Below are 18,094 nucleotides of genomic sequence, written 5' to 3'. Positions count from 1 at the left end.
TTGTTATGCATTCGTCTCCTCCTGTATGGCCAATGGTGGTACAAATGAAAGAATGACCCCTGCTGGTGGGTCTGCATTTCTGTGCCAGCAAGAGGTTTGCAGTTACTGTGCCTTTTTTTTCTTTTCTTTTCTTTTTTACTTTTCTTCAGTATAAGAGCAACAGGATTTTTATTTATTTTTTGTTGCTGCAGATGAAGTGTGACAACACAGAGCCTTCTCAATAAATCCATTGTGTTCTATTTCAGCCAATGGCGAGTTTCCACCGGTGGTAACCACACCCGGGCTGCCGTTTAGACCAACTATCAGGACTCCGCCCCCTTCCATTAGGAGCCCACCGATGATCTTCCCCACCACAGATTACTGTAAGTGCAAGTTTGATTGCTACCATTCAGCTGAAAGTGAGCGATGGTCAGGTCAGATGCAGTTTCACTGTACAGGAGAGCTGTCTCCATCTCCTTCTGTCTCTTTTTCTTCACTTCTCTTCTTTTTCCTCCTACATCAAACTCACACAGACCCCTGCTTCTCGCATTTAATACTGATTCCCTCTTACCCCACACGTGCTAAGCTTCAGCCTGGCACAAGGCATGGACTGCAACAAAGTAAGTGTGCCCCCTACTGGTGTGTCCCACATCCACATTTGAGCGAGTGCTGCAGAGCTCTCCTTTGGCATTAAATGGAGCAGGACGGGCAGTTTTGAAGTGTAAAATCCGCCAATTTGTCTCCTGAGAATGTCAATGGAGTCGGTTACACAGGCTTGACATTTTCCACCTCACACTCTCTCACTTCTGTGCTTCAAAAGGTTAAAGACAAGCAAGAGATTCAATTTCTATATTTAAAGTCATAACTTGGAGTTACTTTCATATCATACCTGTTCTGAAACACATTTCTTCAGCTAGAAGCTTTGAAGTACTTTGAGACACGCTGAAGTAGTTGAGGTTTTTCTGCTGAAAGTTATCAGGCAGTTTGACTTTGGAGAAACACAGGATGGAAAATTGTTTGTGAAGAACATGTTCCCTCTATTTGAATGGGTACCTTTTGTATTCTGAAATTATTTCTACCAAGCGTGAATACAAAACACTTCATATGAATTTTAAATACATGTGAGGTGTTTTTCCAGTCCAAACACGATTGGTATGAGCTGCATTCTCTCACTCTAGGACTGTAATTGGATTCATCTATATCTTGTTTTCTCTCCCATGAGGCATAAAAGGCTGTTATAGCATTCATATGCAGTTAAAGCCAGCAAATCAATTTTGTAGTGTATATAGACTCATCTTGTATTTGAAACCGGTTAGACAACTCACACTAACACACTGTGGGCAGACATTTGCTTGGATAATAAGTGTGACATACTTTTTTGACCCTCTTTTTATTCATGTAAATACATTTAAATTAGATGTCTTTAAGTTTGTGGAAGAATGTTTCAGATTTAAAAGTGGAGCACTGTATTTAGAAAACTTTCCACTAGCCTTAATCACGATGATAATTTCTTTATATAGATTCTCAAGAAAAGCAGTTTAGAAGCAAATAACGCAGAGGTGAAAAAAGAGTAACCTTTGTAACATTGCCTGATGAGTGCTAATGACTAAATAGAGTGCACCTGTGTGTAATCTAATGTCAGTACAAATACAGCTGCTCTGTGATGGCCTCAGAGGTTGTCTAAGAGAATATTGGGAGCAACAACACCATGAAGTCCAAAGAACACACCAGACTGGTCAGGCATAAAGTTATTGAGAAATTTAAAGCAGGCTTAGGCTACAAAAAAGATTTCCCAGGCCTTGAACATCCCACGGAGCACTGTTCAAGCGATCATTCAGAAATGGAAGGAGTATGGCACAACTGTAAACCTACCAAGACAAGGCCGTCCACCTAAACTCACAGGCCGAACAAGGAGAGCGCTGATCAGAAATGCAGCCAAGAGGCCCATGGTGACTCTGGACGAGCTGCAGAGATCTACAGCTCAGGTGGGGGAATCTGTCCATAGGACAACTATTAGTCGTGCACTGCACAAAGTTGGCCTTTATGGAAGAGTGGCAAGAAGAAAGCCATTGTTAACAGAAAACCATAATAGAATAGAATAGAATGCCTTTATTGTCACTATACAGTTGTACAATGAGATACAGAGTCCTTATACAGAGATAAGAAGTTCCGTTTGCAGTTTGCCACAAGCCATGTGGGGGACACAGCAAACATGTGGAAGAAGGTGCTCTGGTCAGATGAGACCAAAATGGAACTTTTGCCAAAATGCAAAACGCTATGTGTGGCGGAAAACTAACACTGCACATCACTCTGAACACACCATCCCCAATGTCAAATATGATGGTGGCAGCATCATGCTCTGGGGCTGCTTCTCTTCAGCAGGGACAGGGAAGCTGGTCAGAGTTGATGGGAAGATGGATGGAGCCAAATACAGGGCAATCTTGGAAGAAAACCTCTTGGAGTCTGCAAAAGACTTGAGACTGGGGCGGAGGTTCACCTTCTAGCAGGACAACGACCCTAAGCATAAAGCCAGCGCAACAATGGAATGGTTTAAAACAAAACGTATCCATGTGTTAGAATGGCCCAGTCAAAGTCCAGATCTAAATCCAATCAGTCAAAGTCCAGATCTAAATCCAATCGAGAATCCGTAGCAAGATTTGAAAACTGCTGTTCACAAACGCTGTCCATCTAATTTGACTGAGCTGGAGCTGTTTTGCAAAGAAGAATGGGCAAGGATTTCAGTCTGTAGATGTGCAAAGCTGGTAGAGACATACCCTAAAAGACTGGCAGCTGGAATTGCAGCAAAAGGTGGTTCTACAAAGTATTGACTCAGGGGGCTGAATAATTACGCACACCCCACTTTACAGTTATTTATTTGTAAAAAAATGTTTGGAGTCATGTATGATTTTCGTTCCACTTCTCACATGTACACCACTTTGTTAACAAGCTAACAAGCTTGAAAGTTAATATTTAGTGCGGCCAGCTTTATTCTTCAGTACAGCCTGAGCTCTTAGGCTCTTAGCTTTTCTTCTTATTTCTTTAAATGGTCTTCATGGATGACTGAGTAGTTTTACAATTGGCTGTAGGCACTCAATTACTTGTTGTACATATTAATGGTGATTACAACCAAAATTTTACATTTGGATTCATCACTCCAGAACACCCTTTGCCACTGATTTTCAGCCCAGTTCTTAGCCACATTTCCACTCAGACCAATTCTGATGAGGCTTCAGTGAGCAGTGGATGGATCAAGTGAAGGGCCAGATGCATTACTGTGGTCCCATGTCAGGTCTTTATTAATCTGTTTCATAAGAACACGACTTTCAGATTCTGTTCATCTGCTGTTTGTCATGTTTTTAGCTAATAGCTCTTTAGTTATCACCTTGTTGGTACAAACATATGTTTTTTAGGCATTTTTTCACAGAGGAAAAAAATGATGTTTGGAGAGGCTTCTGGTAACAAAGTGCCTAAAAATACACAGGCCTCTTTTTATGCTTGAATGATTCACAGGTCAACATGGCCTAACCCTCCACCTCAAAGAAAAAACGTTTCTGTGAAAACATTCAGGTACAAGCAATGGACTGAAAAACCTTGAAAAACCTTCAGAAAGTTTCAAGAACTACTGCTCAAGGCCACTTTAAAAAACTGTCTCCCTAGAAGGAGAATATGTGGCTCAAGACTTTTACACAGCACTGCAAAAGCAAAAACATTTAATTTGTCATAACTGTCAAAACCGTATATGAGCAAGCATGTGCACTTGTTATACTTGTGGATTGGTTTTATACAACTTTTTTCTTAGTTGTAGTTTGGGGGGAAAAGCTGTTGCATTCTAACCACACTGCAACACTTTCTAAGCTTGTAAAAGGAAAATAATTAATCTTATCCGTTTTATGGGTTTTCTGTGCTAAGACAGAAAACGCAGTAGTTGGCCGGCATTGTTCTGTTTTCATATCTTTTTTTACACTTAATTTGACCATACTGTAGGTCTAATTAAAAACATACCACGGGGAAAGCTTTTTTATTAAGTTTCAGACCATTGCATTGTGCTATATATTAAAAAAAGAGCTTCTGTAATTCGGTGACATCACTCACTGATTAGCTGATCAGACGGCTGCTTATTTTACAAAGAGCATTCGATCTACTGAATAGCAGCTGATCAATGCAACTACTTTGCTCTCAGCCCAGAACCGCTGATGCTCACCAACCCAGAAGTGCAAATGCTGTAAATATTTTTACATATAAAGTTTCGCTGGTGATCAGATGCAAGAACACTTAGCCCAAAGTGACCCAGCGTTGAGTAAAAATTGGTGTGTAGAGGATCTAATGAGCTCATTTGTGCACTTTTCATGCAGCTTATCTGATCTGTGATGTGAGTCTCTCTTCAGTCGTGAACACAGAGCAGGCTGTTTATCTCTGAAGGGTCAAACAGGGACGGTTGCATACATAAGTGCTGACCAGCTAACATTATTTGTTAATGTTTGCAGACTGGAGGGCATGGGTTGGTCAGCAAACAAGAGCAACTCAGTCTATCAAGTTGATCTTTAATGCTAAGCAAGAAAAATGGCATTTCAGTGCAGCGTTATACAAATGAGAGTGTTTGTTACATGGATTTTGTTGCACAGGCAGCAACAAAAAGGCCATTTTAATGTGCTTACACAGGTAATACTCGGCATGGTTACAATAAAAATGGCAGCAGAAGTAAATCTCCTCAGAGAAAGATGGGACTTTGAGATCACACTGCTCTCGCCCTTGTGATTATCATAGATATTAACTCAGGGGAAAGAAGCTGAACTTTGGTTATATGTCGGCCATTTCAAAGACAGCCTTGAGCGCTTAGCATTCGTGGGGCGTCTCTCTTCACCCCTTCTGGAGCTGATGCTTTGACGTCTCCAGGGCAGGACGGCAAGCCTGATGAGGGTTTTAGCTCAGCAGACCTGTCACTCCAACACGGCTCTCCTCTTCCTCCGACACGCTCAATGATTAACCCCACCGAACATCAACGTCTCTTGTCTCCTCTCACTCTCTCCTTCATTTCTCCCTTCACTCTCCCGCCATATCTGCTCCCAGGACATTTTGTCCCCGTTTATTTTCAGATTTGCTTCCCATTTTTGCCACGGAAAAGCCGTTATTGAGTCTCTGTTAGTTCACATTATTGCCTTCTCACCCAGCCGCCCTGTCTCTCTGTCAGAGCTCACTCTTATCTCTGTGTGTTGTCCCACTTCTTCCTTCTGATCCCTCTCCCCCCTTCACCCTGACTTCACCTTCACTCTTTTCTGTCTTCTTGTTCTTTCCCCTGGTCCCTGTTGATTCCTCTCTATTCTGGCAACAGACACTTTTATTTCCCACCACCATTGTGCTGTATGCCACCCGCAACTCCTGACTCATCAGCTGCTTTTGGGGGATGAGGGTTGAGTAAGTCAACTTATATTAGTTTGCTTCACTTTCTTCCTCTGATTACCTCGTCCGATGGGAAAGAAGTACATCGCTAACTTCAAAATGAGCTCCAGGCCTATTTTGTGACCATGTGCTCTATGAGAGTGTGTGTGTGTGTGGGTGTTTGGCTTGATAAAGATTGGTTTCTTTAGATGATAAAACAACTTTACAATATGCACTGCTGCAATACATGTGTACAAGCATTAGCTTCTTTGAACACAGTACCTTTCAAGAGCTAGGTGTCCGACTTTCATTCACACATCAGCAGACAACAAGAACAAGTTGTGTAGTAGATTTAAAAAAAAAAAAAAAACTGGCGTTAAATCAAAGACAGACGGGATGCTGATTGAGGCAACCCGATTGGTTCTTGAGAGTAACTGACAGCAGCTGTTGGTCCCTGAATGATTCATGCAGAAAGGAGTTTTGGCCCGTTTGTGCTCACTAATTAGCTGCACAGAGGAGAAGGAGGAGTCTTCATTGGTTACTTGTTCATCAGCACCAGCCTGCAGCAATCACTTAACTAGTTGCTAATATTTTGGCAGGGTGGGGTTAGTTACTAAGACAGATCTGAGACTGATAAGGATGAAGGTGCTCAAGAACTTCTACTCCTGCACCATCGAGAGCGTCCTGACGGCAAACACCTCCACCTGGTTCGGGAACAGCACCAAGCAGGACAGACGAGATCTGCAAAGGGTGGTGCGCTCAGCCGAACGCATCATTCAATCAGAGCTCCCTGACCTGCTGTCCATCTACACCAAGCGGTGCAAGTCCAAAGCTAGGAAGATTATGATGGACCTCTCCCATCCCAACAATGGACTCACTGTTGAGGTCTGGGAAGCGCTTCCGCTCCCTTAAGGCCAAAACAGAGAGAATGAGGAGGAGCTTCTTCCCCCAGGCTGTTCGGAGCCTGAACCAGGTGTAGGAATGGACTCTCCCACACACATCACTATAAGACTGGACTCTCACACACATCACCACACGCACCACCACACATTTCCTGTATTCCTATAATCCTATAATTCCTATAATTTATAATCTTTATAATCTCTTCTGCTATTTGCACATTCTTTACTGTAAATTCCTAAGTTAATTTGTAAATTTTGTAGTAAACTGTAAATTGTAAATATTGTGAAACTTTTCTTCTGTCATTTAATGGTCGGGCATTGTACAGCTACAAGCATTTCACCCCCATGTCATAGTGTGTGTGTGTGTGAGTGTGTGAGACAAATACAATTTGAATTTGAATTTGGCTGCAAAACAGGCTCTTGTAATTAACTGGACTCATTTACTTCATAAGCTCTGTGCTTAGCATTCAGATCTTGTTCATAGCTTGCCAGCCTTGATCCATCTTTCTAATTGTTGGCCCAGAGAGGACAACTGTCACTGGATAAGGACGATACATGCTAAGAGAGGAGAGTCTTTGTACTTGCGTTTTGCTTACAGTGTGTCTATGATGATTCCTGTAGCTTCAAAAGTTGTTGGCCTGGATATTTCTGGAGGTACTGGAGAAAATGCCATTTAATAGCATGATAAAGCTTTCTTTTGAATAGAAAACTGAAATAAGGTCTGTTCTGTTCCAAAAATGGCCTATTAGGCTCACAATCAGACCCAATTGTTGTTGTTTTTTAATTTATTTTTTCCATTCAGGGCTGGATTAATTTGGCTCAACAAGTCTTGCAAAAAAAATTAAATAGTTTATTCACAATTTATTGTAGCTGTCGCGGCAATGAAGTGGAAATGAAGCTAAACCAACATTGACTTTAGAGGACTGATAACAAAACTGGAGTTATTTTTCGTTGTGAACCCCAAAGAAAAACAAAAATATCAGCTCTGAGATAGCAGAGTTAATTTTTTTTCCCCTGGAATAAGCAGATCCTTGTTTTCAGGCCGATGCTCAGACCTGACACAGAACTGCACAAAAACAATAGGCGGCAGCATTTTAGAATGTGATCCAGGAAGCCCGGCTTGAGTAAAGGATGCATGAAGATCGAGTGAACACCAGACAGGCTGGTGGTCAGCACTGTTGTCTTAAAGCTTATTGGTCCTGGGTTTGAGCCACTGGGCCCTCACTATGTTGAGTTTGTACTTAATCACCATGATTGGTCGGGGGACAAAAACAGAAAGTGCTTTCTCCCGAAATCAAAGCCATGTTAGGTTCATTCTTCTGTCACTGCACCGCTGTTCCGCTCAGTGGGTGGGTAATGCAGGAAAAGTGTTTCCTTCTCGACAAACGCCACCATAAACAGCTGAAATATGCTTTTCTGTTGGCGAACGTGGACTTTTCAACTTTGTCCGTTGATGTTATGTTACTTTGCAGCAAAAGCTTAACCCGTATTCAACTTTTCTGACACGCAGTCCTCTTTGTGCGTTGCCATCCACTCTGCGTTGACCTCCTGGGTCCATTCAAATAAATGAAAGGGCTGCTTTTTTTCGTTTTTCTCACAGCATACCTGCGAGTCTGAATGAAGCCAGAATAAGGTCAGTCGGTCTGAACAAGGCCTTTCTCCATTTGGACAAAAAGCAGATCTGAACCCTAATAAGCCAATTATGGCTGAAGTTAAAGTTAAAAATACTAGAATTAGAGCATTTATACCTTTGAAAGCATGCTCACAGAAAGTCTCCCAGTGATGGTGAGAGTTTCCTGGAGCTGGAATCTTTTGTGTGTGTACTGAAACACCCTGTGAAATATCCCAGGACCACCTAAGGTTGTTTGTGTTGTTTTGAAAAATGTTCAGAGGGGATAAAAACTGTTGGAATTACTGTCAGTGGTGCAACCCAATCAGAGACGTATTTCTCAACGCTGGGTCTCTCTGTTTCTCTCTCCCCCTCTGATGCGACTTGTCTGGAACAATTTCTCGCTGATGAAAGTGTGCAGCTTTGCCCCTTTCTATGATGGAGGCCACTGTTTGTTATGATGATGGCATAGCACGAGTGGCAAAGTTCACAGAAAACGAGATTCATGTAATAGTCAGGCAGAGCCAGACTCTCCCTAGGGGTGGGTGTGTGTGTGTGTGTGTGTGTGTGTGTGTGTCTTGTAAGTCAAAGGGGCTGAAGAGTTTGCACAACCACTTACTGGAGAAGGCTATCATCTTGTTTTGTTTGTTTAGTGAATGGCTCATTAGGCCAGTTGTGCAGTGCGTTTGGGTGTATAATCCATGTGCACATGTGGTCGTCTGAATTCATGTTGATGGACCAACAAGATCAATCAGTTGGGTTGAAGTGTGAAACCAGCTGCACCCAAGGGAGACAGGAGAGAGAATACAAACAAGAGAGGAATCTGCGTTCAGTACCAGCAGTGCTCATGTGAAAAGCTCGTTTTCTATAACAAGGATCTTAAATCTGAAGGGCTTCCCCCAAATCAGCAACTGAACCAAAATGTAAATGCATGAACATAAACAAAGGAATACATAAAGTGAAATTCCCAGCATTCCTTTCACTGATCTCTCTCGTCTCTATGCAGCTTTTCAAGAAGTTTGCCCGCGTTTGCTGCTGGTTCGTGCTCACAGAGTTGGAATTTGACTCCCTTTAAATTTGCCGTGTCTCTTCCCTCGCCTGGCTCATTAGCTGGTAACCTTCGACCGCTGTAACACAGCATGAACTGGAACATGCTGCATGAACTGGGACGTGCCTCTCACACACTCATCTCACAGACTTCCCACAACAAGGGGATGTGAAGGGAGAGACATGGCTGTTAACAAGAGGATCACTCCAGCGCACATTCAAGCGTCTCTCGTCAGTTAACCGCCAGTGCAGCGCATAAACCAATTCTGCATCCAAAGCCTTGGTTGAGTTAGTGTTCTTCAAATGAGGCTTTGGAAATTTGACTGTAAGTGGGCAATGAGCCAACAGCTTATTTCTCCAAATGAGAAAAAAATAACAAATCAGGCCATCTAACTTTCACCCTTTTTTTTTTTTTTTCTTTGAGCATGTCCTTCCAAAACATCTCAAAGTGACCTGTTAAGTATATTAAGATTTACATCTAAAGATAGGGTTTGGGGCTGTTCTGCTCCAGTGATGGATTTATTCCCAGTAGTCTTAACTATTTTCCAACAGTGTTGAAAATACTGGCCTGATGGGTCAATTTACTTCATACTGGAGTCAGACAAACCTGCAGTCACACTACAAGTGTTTTTTACAGTAGGAGTGCATTTGCTAAGACTGGGCTAAACTCCAAATCGCTCTCTTACCAAAGTGATGTTTTAAAGTGTTTTTGAAAGCGTTGGCCTCCTTGAAATAGTCTCTGCTGGCAACACTTTGCTAAACTCGAAAGAGATGTTTGTGGTGAGACAGAGCAGAGCTTGGACGTTGGCCTTGGACCGAACCACTCATGAGAACCAGGCTGACTAATGTGATGCTCACCATGCAGTCTAGGCAAGGTTTCATTAGTAAAAATAGCCACCGTTTGAAGTGGCAGGGGCAAAAAGAGGTCATCTGGATTAATGTTTTAAAGACGAAGTCAAATTATCATGTCTGGAAGAACTCTGTTTCTTACTGTAACACTTTATAATAACTGATCAGAAATCGGTGTGTACTCACACATTGCTTGTTCACAGACAAACAGGTACACAGTCGCTCATAACAGCTTCCTGCAGTTTCTGCTCAGTCAGAGAGACTGGAGTTTAGAGAGAGATGCTGGTAAATATTGGAATGTCAATTCTAGGGCTTCATCTGCAATAGGTAGTACACAGCAGGGAACTTGAACAGCAGAAGGTGTTACAGTGAGAGTATCGTGGCTTTAAGTCACACTTCTGAAACTTGTCTTGTCTTCTCTTTCCTGTTTATCCTCTTGATATTTAATAAATTTGCTACTGTTATCTGATTTTACACCGTTCATAGACAAGTATAAGCAGCATTCCAGTTAGGCTTGGGTGGTATTCATGTTTTCATACCTTCCTTCCTTCTAGGTTTTTGGTATATGACACTATCTGTGTTTTAGTTTTATTTAAAGAGCTGACCTTGTGGCAGTAGAAGTTATTATCTGCTGCTGTGAGAGATTAAATGACTTAACCATTACTGTCACTATCTGGCATCAGACTTAGTAGTTTGTTTTATGTATTGTAAATGTATTAATGTCCAACTATAGACTATTTATTAAAAATGGATATAGCCCTCCACCATGGCCCTCTGGCTTTGAAAGGTGAATGTTTTTGACTTCACCTACTGGTGGTGGCCAGAGGGCCCGGTGGCGCCAGTGTCCGTCCGGCAGGGCAGGGCGCCCCAGGGCAGCTGTGGCTACAATGTAGCTTGCCATCACCAGTGTGTGAATGTGTGTGTGAATGGGTGGATGACTGAATGTAGTGTGAAGCGCTTTGGGGTCCTTTGGGACTAGAAAAGCGCTATACAAATGCAGGCCATTTACCATTCACCGTCTTTTTGAATTTTGATATTCAAGCTTGTCAAAGCTTAGGTGCAAATTGTAGTCTTAGTTTCAGATTCTTGGCTTACAGAAGTGGTCTTTTGCTGCTAAAGCCCATTTGCTTCACACCAGAATGCTCTTCCTCATGCTTTGTTATTAACTAGTGGTCATTTGAGTTACTGTTGCCTTCCTAGTTTAAAACAGTTTGTCCGTTCTCTTCTTACCCCTGACATCTGCAAGGCATTTGCGCCCAGACATCTGCTCCTCTTTTTCAGACCATTCTCTATAAACTCCAGAGATGGTTTCATGAGCATCCCATTGGGTCGGCTGTTTTCAAAATCCTCAGCAAAGTCACTTAAATCACCTTTTTTCCTCATCCTGACGCCTGATTTGAACTTCAGCGTGTCATCTTGACCATGTCTGCATGCAAAAAAAAGGAACTGCTTCCATGTGATTTGCTGATTTTAAATAATTGTATTAACAAATAGTTGAAGAGGTGTACCTAATAAAGTGGCTGGTGAGTGTACAAGTGGTTCCTCATGGTTCCTTCAGCAGACACTGGAAAAACTGTGGATATCCAATACAAAGAGTTTCAAATGGCGAGAGCCAAATATTCCACACAGCTCTATTAAGGGGAAAAAACTTTGCATTTGGTTTGTTTCACAGCTCACTGAGCTCAATTTAATCTTCTGCCTGTAGAGACTGCCCTCTGGTGGCCTTTGTGTCCAGCACAAGATAATAAATGACTTCAAAGCGCTCTTTCTGTATACGTAATATCCCCCAAGCCTAATTACATTCACACTGAGCATCCATTTTGAGGTTATGAAAGCCAACATGCAACTCATCCTTCCTTAGAAATGACTTTCACTTTAGCCAGTGTCACATTTTCAATAATCAACCCTGCTGTGAAATGAATTAGAAGTAGTCTCAGGGAGAGAGAGAGAAAGGTTCCCTGGTGTCTACCTCACCGCTCTGTGTTCACAAGCCTTAAGTAAGGATTTAGTCCTGCAGCGTTAAGTCCTTCTCTGTCCATCTGACAAGACTAATCTCATGCTAATTACAGTGAGAAGATCTCCAATTAGCACAGACACATGGGATTACATGGAAAATGAGGAGAAATGTTTGTCACCTGTGATCCCGTCAACCAAGTCCCCTGCTGCTGTTGCGAATGTGACGATAGTAGCATCTCATATGAGAAGCTCCAATAATTTACATATCTTTATATTTGGATTTACTGAAGTGAAAGTGGAGCAGTGAGGAATGTTGAAGTGGAATGAATGTTAGACAAATAGAACTGTAATTTCAGCCTCTTCATCATCTTTAACTTTGCTTAGCTGCATGCCTGACTGAACACAGAGTATGTGCCTCTACTGCTAAGCTCTGCAAAGTACTAAATGTTTTCCTTTAATTCCCTTTTCTTCATGTGCAGCCAAAAAATGGATTTTTCATACCTGTGGGGCTGTGGGCCCTGAAGGTCCAACTCCCACTCAGTGCCTAAACTCCTACAGGAACAGCAATGTCAACGTGACAGTTGGAACCCGGGGGCCATTCAAAGGCATTCAAATGTGGCGGGTCCCAGAAACCGGCTCCTACAGGTAGGACAGTTGCCAGCCTATAAAGCCTCAGAGCACACAAACATCAGAGCTAGCCATTTGAACACTGAATTTCCACTCAACACCCACTCTGGAATAATTTTATCTTTTTCTGAAGGGTCTCACTGTGAAGTCATTAGGTATGTGTGCTTCTGAGAGCTCAACACATTCTGTATACAGTACACACTTAACCTATCTTTCTTAGACATCAGCACTCTATGCAATTCACATTTTTCCAATGCCGGCTCTTCCTCACGCCCACCTCTGCTCCTCAGTGCAGCAGAGCAAGCAGTGAAATATTGCTATCAGATTCTTGCAGGAAGGAGCAGAGGCTGGAGTAATGGCAGCTAAATGGCGTGATTCACTTTACACCTGACTCTAAAATCCAAAAACACCCACCTCCGCTTCTTCGTTGGTAGCCTTTAAGCCTTCAAAATAGCTCAGCAATCAGCTTTAGCACCTTGACCCCTTGCCGCACACTGCTCCAAGATTAATGCTGCAATATCCAAAGCCTGTTTTTTTTTTTTGTTTTTTTTTTCCAGGGATCAATATCCCTCCGGTGGGCATTCATGACAACATGAGCCGTTTAACTTAGATTTGACTTGGAACAAAAATTTCTCTGAAAGCTGCAAGCCTCCCACATCAGCACAAAAGCAAACGCACACACACCGCTAAGCTCAGCCAAAACCTCCATGTCTTAAAATACCTGACTAACAGCACAGACCGGACGGCCTGAACACATGTCCAGAGTTTCAGAAAGCACCTTCTGTCTCCTCAAAACTGTACAATTGTTCTTGATGCGGCCTGGCCCAGCTGCCAAAGCGCTTAAATGAAGTTGACAGACGGCCACAGAGATGAATATGCGCTCTGCATCTCCCACAAGTCATTAGGCAAACAGCTGAGGTAGCTGCTACTGAGCACTGGGCAATGTTCTGTCTCCCGATCAAGCTCGACCACCAGGGAAGAAAAATATCGCAGTGCTCCCAAAAACCAATCAAGTTGTTTTTTATTTGTCTGGCAAGAAAACTGGAGCATTTGAAATGAGTGTTCTCCGATACATAGGTGTGTGTTTGCATGTGTGCTTGTGTGTCCCGTGCACTCTGGGTTCTGTATGGTTTTTCCCCTCAGTGTAATGTGCCACAGTAGGTCAAATGGTTTTTATTAAAAACACCCAGAGTGAGTGTGTTTTAGTGTATCCAAATGAATTTTGGCTGTTACTTGTTGTGCACTCAGGAATGCACGAGGACTCGGCCTCACAATATTTTTTATGCCGCTTGTTTCACACAAATAGAAATAAAAAAAAAAACACTTTCTTGTCTCGTTAGAGTCATTTTCCTGTTAATGACTTTTTGTGTTATTCATTTATGTTCATTAAACTCCAGGGTCACCGTCTATGGCGCCGCTGGCGGGAGAAGTGTCTTGACAACAAGCAGGTCACACGGTGCCTACATGACGGGAGACCTCCTGCTGAACAAAGGAGAACTGCTTTACATCCTTGTAGGACAACGAGGAGAGGATGCCTGCCCCAATGTGAGTCGTCTTTACAATAATTCACGGCAGTTTCGTAAGTCAGCTATCGCGCAGTAAATAGGAATACAGTTGCATCTGAGACTCTGTAGTCTACAGCGTGTCATAAAAGCAAGATAAACTTAAAAAATGAGAGTAAAATAGCTGTAAATGCTGCAATGAATCAGCTTTATGAATGAGGAGTCCCAACATTTCTTTTTTATGGACACACAAACTGTGTCAGTGTAAGAAGATTGAAGTTGATTCTAAATTTGCTCGAATGATATTGCTGTCCACTCCGTAGAGAGACTAACATATTCTCACATTACACATTATCCAAAAAACAAGATCATTAACTCCCTGCAGCCTTCCTCAAGTACGCTGAGGTCTGACTTTGGAAACCCAGACAATTCATGGCCTCCAAAAACTGTTCAACTTTCTGCTCCAAGCTTGCAGTGATGGCCCCGCCGTGTCTCTCAGGCTCACTTTAGCCAGACTCAGATGCACCCATCTACCCAGTAATGTTTAAAAACGTTGCATAATCTGGTGTGTTTGACATGCATACACATTTCCAAAGTAGTGGAGGAAATAATGTGATGTTACGGAGTTTTTCTTTTTCAAAATGCCCTCATTTTGGATTAATTGGAAGCAACATGCCTTCTAAAAGTTTGGAAAGGGTAAGGTTTGCTACTGTGTTGCATTATTTTTCATGTAACAATGTCTTGTAGCTTTTCTTCCTATTCTTAATTGATATGGGATTTTAGCCATTCAGCAGGTCAGGATCCCAAATCTTTATTTATAGAGCACATTTAAAACCAGCGTGTCACAAAAACCCCTAAAATAAATGACTTTCTAATGATTGATGATACACTACATTCAAAATGTTTACATAATACAACACATCAGCATCCTATCTGTCTCCCTTTGACCGGGAGATGATCAAAAGTATTTTCCGACATTAACTGAGAAATTCAGCTGTTTAATACAAGATTTAAACAGTTAAGAGACAAACGACTCCTGCACAAATCCATAAAACCTAAAATAGTGCACATGTGTCGTTTTTTTCTGGTAGTTGTTGAATTAAACCAGGCCTTCCCTTAAAAGTATTACAGCATACGTTGCTCCAAAACTGTCATATTTTGTTCAGCATTAATTAATGAGGCTTTCAAAGATGTTTAAGTTATCCCATGCAGCGTGCATAAATTTGCCACCCTGTCTGATATGACCAAGGGTTGGTGCTTTTGAACTATGAGCAAACAACAAGGTGGATGGGCCCTAATGTATTTTAGCCTGCAGAACGCAGCATTGATGATTCCCTACAGACTGATTTTGACTGTACTGGGTTTCATCTTTGCCTGCAGAGCTTTTTCCAAATTTCACCATAAATGAAGAAGTCACTAAACAATATTCTTCATTATTTTTACTGTTAGTATTTTCCCCCACAGGCTTTACCCAATAATGTTACTTAATAATCTTTTTAAATGTGAGATTTTCCACCAAGTCTTTTCTTTTTTTTTTCTTTTTTTTTTTTAAGCATTAAGCAACTTGGAAACAGGGTTGCAAGAGAACCTCGTGTATCTCAGATAGTTTACACTAGCTGGACATGAGGCTGCCCAAGTGCCTGTTTGAGTTTTGTGGCTTTGCTCTCTCGAGGCAGCCTGTCTAGCCTTTCAACCGCAGGTCCTCACCACTGTCATCCAGTTATTAGTTTTTAACACAGTGCTTTCTGAAGTGCTCTGTACAGACAGCACTGAGAGAGACTTGGCTGTTCCAAAGTGAAACTGAAGTCATTTAAGGTTTCTCTTATTTTCCCCCAGTTCTGACAGCGAGAGGCAGCAGCTCTCTCCAAAGGGTCGTGCAGAAAGTGATTTGTGCTGCAGAACAGTGTTTTCTCACACCTGGCTTTCCCTTATGTGACGAAAATGATGATATGTCCCTCGTCTTTAGAATTATTCACTATGTCTTTTTCTTGCTGCGCCACACACACACACACACACACACACACACACACACACACACACACACACCCTTCTGTTCTCATTCTCTCTAAAACACAAAGTTAACTTAAATTGAGAAGCTGCACAGGCAGAAATGGCTGAGAGGGGAGGAATAGTGAGGAAGACTTTCCCAAGAACATTTGAATGCACTCCTTTCGACCCCGTCTACTTGTCAGTCACAGTCACAAAAGTCCCGCCCCTTCCTCCGTTTCAGACAGCTTTCAAGAGTGTTCCCTGAGACAGATGGAGGGAGCTGAGAGAGAGCGATGAGCGACTGTGAGAGTTTGTATGAGACTCAGACAGAGCGAGTGAGGTAAACCTATGCCCTCTCACTCTTAAAGTGGGACTCGCTCCAGGCAGTTCAGCATCATAGCGCACACCATGCAGACACATCAATTCACAGGGTCTCGGTCGGGGCAAAGTCCCTGCCTCTGACATTATTTGCCAACAAAACATCCAGGTTCATTTTTTTCAAGGGAGCTGAGAAAGAGTGAAACAACACCATGCTGACTGAGAGGCTGTCTTTAATGGGTAACGTGATAAATCGGCTGTAAACCAAATAATTAATGGGCTGTTCTTTAAAAGTTTTTCACACGCCTTTAAAAGGAAATGTCTAATTATTCAAACTTACTCAGCCTGCAGTAAACGTGAATAAAATTGCAGGAGAATCAGAGCAAGAGTGAAGGGAAAGGCTTGCAAAATGACAGTGAGGCCTGCTATGATGTATGGTCTGGAGATCTTGGCACTAACAAAAAGACTGAGTTGGAGCTGAGTGGAAGATGCCAAGATTTTAACTGGAAGTGACCAGGATTGAAAATTAAGGATTATAAATGAAATGGAGAGCTCAGGGTGAGCAGTTTGGAGACAAAGTTAGAGAGGCAAGGCTGGTTTGGACATGTGATAAACCGGACAAAGACTGTTAAAGATGGAGCTGCCAGGTAGGAGGAAGAGAGGGAGACCTGTGGATGTAGTGAAGGAGGACATGCAAAGGGTTGGTGTGACAGAGGAGGATGCTGAGGATAGGATGAGATCTGCTGTGGCGAGCCCCAGAGGGAGCAGTTGAAAGAAGAAGACCAAATCATACTTAAAAGCAAATATGACAAACCACAAGCAAAAATATTAAAAAATATTATGATAAATACACTGGTATTGTGTGATTATTTTTTTTAATAACAACCCTAGAGCCGGCACCATTATCAACTGAGTCACAAGATTATTTTTATACAGTCAGCATGGGATAAGTAAACATGTGAGTCACTTTCAGATAGTCTTGCGAGGGGAGCATTGGTGCTTTTCAGTTCCTGTGTGCATGTGAATATTTCTGCTTGGTATTTGCACACCATTATAATCCTCAGACTCACAACAGCTGCGGTCTGGCAACCGCTCAGCTTTTTCATACGCGGCCGACATCCACGAAGGCAATTCTGTGGCAAACTGACATGTTTCTCTCTCTGCGTCTCTCCCCGCAGTCTAACGGCATGCTGAATAAGATATGTCTGGAACAGAGCGGCCCAATGGTGAACAAAACACAAGTGAAAGGAGGGGGAGGAGGCGGTGGAGGGGCTACGTATGTATTCAAAGTAAGAAGGAGCTGAAGGGGATGATGATGTGCTCAGAGATTTTATTTTTAGCAACTGCTCATTTATACGGACGTTGATTCCATTGATAGTCCAGTAAAAACTATGTGCAATAAAGGGATTTACTGATTGTACCATTTTGAGCCATTATAGATGTTTATCTCTTTGTTTATCATGCTTTTGTTGAAATGTGTACTTTAAAGTCCTTGAGCTTCACGTTATTCTGTCTTTTTTACATTTAGCCAGCAAAATTGATCGGCCAGTAAAATCAATAAATATCATTTTAATAGTACATTCAGGGCACTGCAGCATTCATCTGATTCCTGGCATTGAGGTATTTTTATTGGCCTGCTGCTCAGTATATGAAAGATTATAATTTTAAAGAGCCAGCACCCCAATCTAGGACACAGGTCTTCATATCCATGTGTTTACTCTCATCACTGAACAGATGATTTGACCAGTAGGCCAGTCTCCTTAAAACCAAGCAGGCAAAATACGCTTATTTGCTTTCTTGCCAAGAGTCAAAAGCGAAGCGTCTTGTGGACAAAAAATGTGTGTGTAGTCTAAGCTCAAAGAGAAGGCCTGTTTTCAACTCAGGAAAAAAAAATTGATATATAATCACAAAAGACCTTCAGGTTGGATTTAGAATTGTGT

At 42.2% G+C, this 18,094-nt stretch overlaps 1 protein-coding gene across 4 annotated transcripts in view; it reads left to right on the top strand.

Moving 5' to 3' along the window:
- Positions 1–18,094, top strand: part of alk (ALK receptor tyrosine kinase) — a 485,678-nt gene that overhangs the window by 436,250 nt on the left and 31,334 nt on the right. For all 4 annotated transcript variants that reach the window (XM_026152849.1, XM_026152846.1, XM_026152847.1 and 1 more), the window contains exons 11-14: positions 246–362; positions 12,198–12,363; positions 13,743–13,890; positions 17,333–17,443. In XM_026152849.1, coding sequence (XP_026008634.1) covers positions 246–362; positions 12,198–12,363; positions 13,743–13,890; positions 17,333–17,443 — 542 coding nt within the window. The remainder of the gene's footprint in view (positions 1–245; positions 363–12,197; positions 12,364–13,742; positions 13,891–17,332; positions 17,444–18,094) is intronic.

The sequence above is a fragment of the Astatotilapia calliptera genome, chromosome 19, assembly GCF_900246225.1.
Source record: "Astatotilapia calliptera chromosome 19, fAstCal1.2, whole genome shotgun sequence".
In the NCBI taxonomy this organism is placed as follows: Eukaryota; Metazoa; Chordata; class Actinopteri; order Cichliformes; family Cichlidae; genus Astatotilapia; species Astatotilapia calliptera.
The sequence above is the reverse complement of the archived record's forward strand: the minus strand, read 5'-3'. Positions and strand labels throughout refer to the sequence as shown.